Here is a 3,924-nt window from a genome sequence, read left to right on the forward strand (position 1 = left end):
AGTTTTTTTGAGAAGGTAAAAATGCACAAAGTTTCCTGTAAGGGGTAGGTTTAGGGGTAGGGTTGGTGTAGGGCAATAGCAGTATAATAACAGTATAAAAACCATTACGCCTATGGAATGTCCCCATAAAACATGGAAACACAACAAGTGTGTGCGTGTGTGTGTGTGTGTGTGCGCGCGCGTGCGTTTTTGTTACAAATGAGGCCATAAATTTGTATAATGACAAAGGTATGACATAGGTATTACAAGGAGAAGGTGACTTTTCAGGACATTACCCCATGTCCCCACTTTTCAAAACGCTTATAAATCACACAGAATGGAGTGTATTGAAAATCTGAAATAGCACAAAGTTTCCTGTGAGGGGTAGGTTTAGGGGTAGGGTTGGTGTAGGGCAATAGAATATACGGTCTGTACAGTATAAAAACCATTACGCCTATGGAGAGTCCCCACTTTTCACAAAAACAAACCTGTGTGTGTGTGTGTGTGTGTGTGTGTGTGTGTGTGTGTGTGTGTGTAAAAAAAATTCCTGGAATGAATTTTGTTTCCACTGAAACAAGTTGAAATTAGTTGAAACTATTATGATCACCAGTGCAAAACTAACTGCTTTTAATAAACAACTAGAAGCATGACATCGTTGTATTTCTTGCCTTGGCCTAATGTTATGTTTTGTGTATGAGTGCTTTGGCAGCAGTCATAGTATTAACCATCATCAAAGGGATAAAGAGATTTCAGGTGTCAGAACAGGACACCCAACAATATTCAGCATTCAGTCAGCGTAATCCTATTCATTTCTCTTTCACTCGCTTTTTATAGGCAAAATAAGAGGAAATGTATTTAACACTATACACTCTTTCACAAGGGAAGTTAAGATCAGGCTAGTGTGAGGTAAGAAGTGTCCAAATGAAAAACGCATTTCAACACAAAAGAAAAAAAACAAAAATAAGCACTTGATGAACATCCACAAGACACAATGACCACATGACTTCATAGATCAGTTAAAAACTCAAATCTTTATTTTTCGCATGTATCTTTTGCAATTTCAACTTTTAATTTTTGTCTATTTAAGCAAAGCATGAAGCAGCAAAACATCTACAGATCGCATGTGATGAAATGTACTATTTCATTGCCTTCATTTCCTTGGAATTTTCTGCGTTAACTCTTCTTTATACATCTTCACTTTATATATAATTGTCAAAAGGGTATTTTGGTATTGTCAGGTTTTGCATTAACAGTTTCCAGCGTTTTAAGAGGTTACTGGTTTTTACCTCAAATTTTTGGGTAACTTGATGACTTCATTTAACAATATAATTATGTAACAATGTTACATTGCAATTATGATTATGTATTCCCTTTGGCTGATGATAATCAAGGACAGTTAGCACTCATGTGCACATGAGCACTCATAAACAATTACACCTGGTCTTTTAGGCTGTGGCTGGCTTTTCTTCATCTGGCTGTGTGCCCGGGGTCGTAGCGGATGCGTCGCCCACCTGAGCGAACTGGAGGAGCTTCTTCACCTTTTCTTTAGTCTCCAGCAATGTCTCCTTCACTCCCTTCTCCAGGATGTATCCCTCTGTCTCGATCTCCACATTCTCCTGTCCAATCACACCCTCCATTGCAGTCTGCAGATAGCGCAGACTCACCAGAATGGTCATCTAAAGGCCGAAGAGATATAGAGATCAGAGTTCAAGCTCCTTTAAGACATTTTCCTCAGGTTTTCCCAAATGCCTCTTCCTAAAGTAATGGTTCAACCCAAAATGAAAATTCTGTCATTTATACACCCTCATTGTCATTGTGAACCTGTTTGAATTTCTTTCTTCTGCACAACACTAAAGATGACACTGGGGTCCAAAACAGCATCGGACTCTATTAGCATTCGTTGTATGGACAACGAAACGCTGAAACATTTTAAAAAATATATATTATTTTGTGGCCCAATTTTGTGGTTAATGAAGTCGTAAATAGTAACCGAATTAGCATTTTTGGTTTTCATCCTTTACAAAACATTTTGTTCCCTTGTATTATAACCACACTGTATTATAACATTTATGGGGCCGGAACAACAACAAACTACACTGGAATTTGTGAAGTAACAACTGATAGTATGCCACATTAAATATCACACTTTGTAGATAGCAACACAAATCTAGTTTTATTTCCTGGTTCTGGCAGCATTGATTTGTTGTCTATTTAATTAGTGTATGAGAAGCAATGAATCATGCAGTTAGTGTTACAAAAGCTGTGACTGTTATAAAAGCTTAGAGCGTAATGTGGTTTTGGGTGAAAGTTATGTTAATGCTCAAATAATGAATATTGACACCTTTGAGTTCACAACCATACTGCCAGCCATTCCGGAAGCATGTCGATATTAACTGAGGGATGAGTATGTGAACAGTTCGATGTATTGAGCACATTAGATTATACAATGTGTTATTCAAGGTTTAAAATCATGTGGTTATTTGGGGAGTCCTCACAAAACATTTTCATGATGATCCTCTGAGGCAGTTGACACATATTAAGCCTAAAAAAAATATGTAATTTCATATTTTAATGTTGGATTGTTCATGTACTCTAATATTTAGTACCTCAATCTTAAAGGATATGTATGTAATAATGTTTCTATTTGTCTATTTATACCTTTTTAAAAACATTATTTTCTAGGAATACTATATTCCATTAGGTGACTAAACATTGCATAAATTACACACTTCATCTGTAAGATCGTCCAACAGAGCTGTTCTGTTATGTCAGTTTGTAGGCTAAGTTGCCATGTGTTTTGCACTTTATGAGTAAAATAAGTTCTAGGTATCTAAATTTGAAGAGCATGTCATGCATTGTTGTTCAACATAAATTACAACATACATTTTTAAGCTGTTGCTTACTACTCATTAAAGCCATTAATCAGCTCATACCTGGAGAAGGAAATCAAATAGAACACAAGGGCCGATGGTGTTCATTAAACCCATGTAGTAGCTGACAAGGGCCTGGCGGCAACCTCGGTTATACAGGTTCAGCTCTTCAGTCTGGTACTCGTAGTTGTAATGGGCAGAGTTGTCCAGGAGACTGTACTGGATGCAGGGCCGGGGGGAGGCAGGGTTACAGCAGCTGAATGGGACCCCATCCAACAGATATCGGCCGTCTACGTTACTCCTCACACGACTGTGTTGGCAAAATGGAATGGACAGAAACATAAGACTATATATAATGCAGTTATGAGAATAATATTCCTAGTTTTGTTACACCATTGATTCTGCAACTGTCTGTATTGACGTTCTGATCAATGCATCATGCTCATTTGGTGATGACATCCTGTTTCAGAACATGACATTTAAAATTTTGCTTCACCTGGAAATCTCCAAAAGAAAGCATTTTGGAATGTTTTACTTATTTTAAAAACTTGCAGTGTGTTGACTAACCACTGAGACCTTTGATTCATTCCCTTATGGAAAAAAAACCCACTGGCCTTCATTCAGGAGAGAGTGCAGGAGTGTGAGTTTATCTATGATTTTTGGACTCACTCTTTCACTTCTTTGGATGTGAAGTCCAGGTAGCGGCTGCTGATCCACTGCACCTCAAACCAGTCCCTGTAGTTAGTATTACCACAGCACTGGAACTCAATCTGTAAACGATCAATAGTCTCCTTCTGGAAACAACGGCCTGGTGTGTCTGTATCCTGCAGAGATATGGAACATCAGATACCTACTTAAAAGTTCATTAAGAGAAATATGTATGACTTGAAATCCTTTCAAATCTTTTTATTTATTATTATTTTTATTTTTTTTTACTTTAGTGCATTATGCTGTCCTGCCTTTGGAAATATTTGTTTGAGTTAAGTATTGTCTAGAATACAAATGTCATATAACAGGACTCTGAAATGCAGGATTTATTTATTCATTCATTCATTCATCCATTTTAAATATATAT

General features: G+C 37.1%; 1 protein-coding gene across 2 annotated transcripts in view; it reads right to left on the reverse strand.

The window, feature by feature from the left end:
- Positions 1 to 991: 991 nt before the first annotated feature.
- The window catches only part of rom1b (retinal outer segment membrane protein 1b), a 5,819-nt gene continuing 2,886 nt past the window's right edge, over positions 992 to 3,924 (reverse strand). For both annotated transcript variants that reach the window (XM_016293726.1, XM_016293727.1), the window contains exons 4-6: positions 3,519 to 3,673; positions 2,913 to 3,159; positions 992 to 1,655 (exon numbers count right to left, since the gene is read on the reverse strand). In XM_016293726.1, coding sequence (XP_016149212.1) covers positions 1,425 to 1,655; positions 2,913 to 3,159; positions 3,519 to 3,673 — 633 coding nt within the window. In that variant the 3' untranslated portion in view covers positions 992 to 1,424. The remainder of the gene's footprint in view (positions 1,656 to 2,912; positions 3,160 to 3,518; positions 3,674 to 3,924) is intronic.

This window comes from Sinocyclocheilus grahami, unplaced genomic scaffold (genome assembly GCF_001515645.1).
Source record: "Sinocyclocheilus grahami isolate Dianchi unplaced genomic scaffold, SAMN03320097.WGS_v1.1 scaffold306.1, whole genome shotgun sequence".
In the NCBI taxonomy this organism is placed as follows: Eukaryota; Metazoa; Chordata; class Actinopteri; order Cypriniformes; family Cyprinidae; genus Sinocyclocheilus; species Sinocyclocheilus grahami.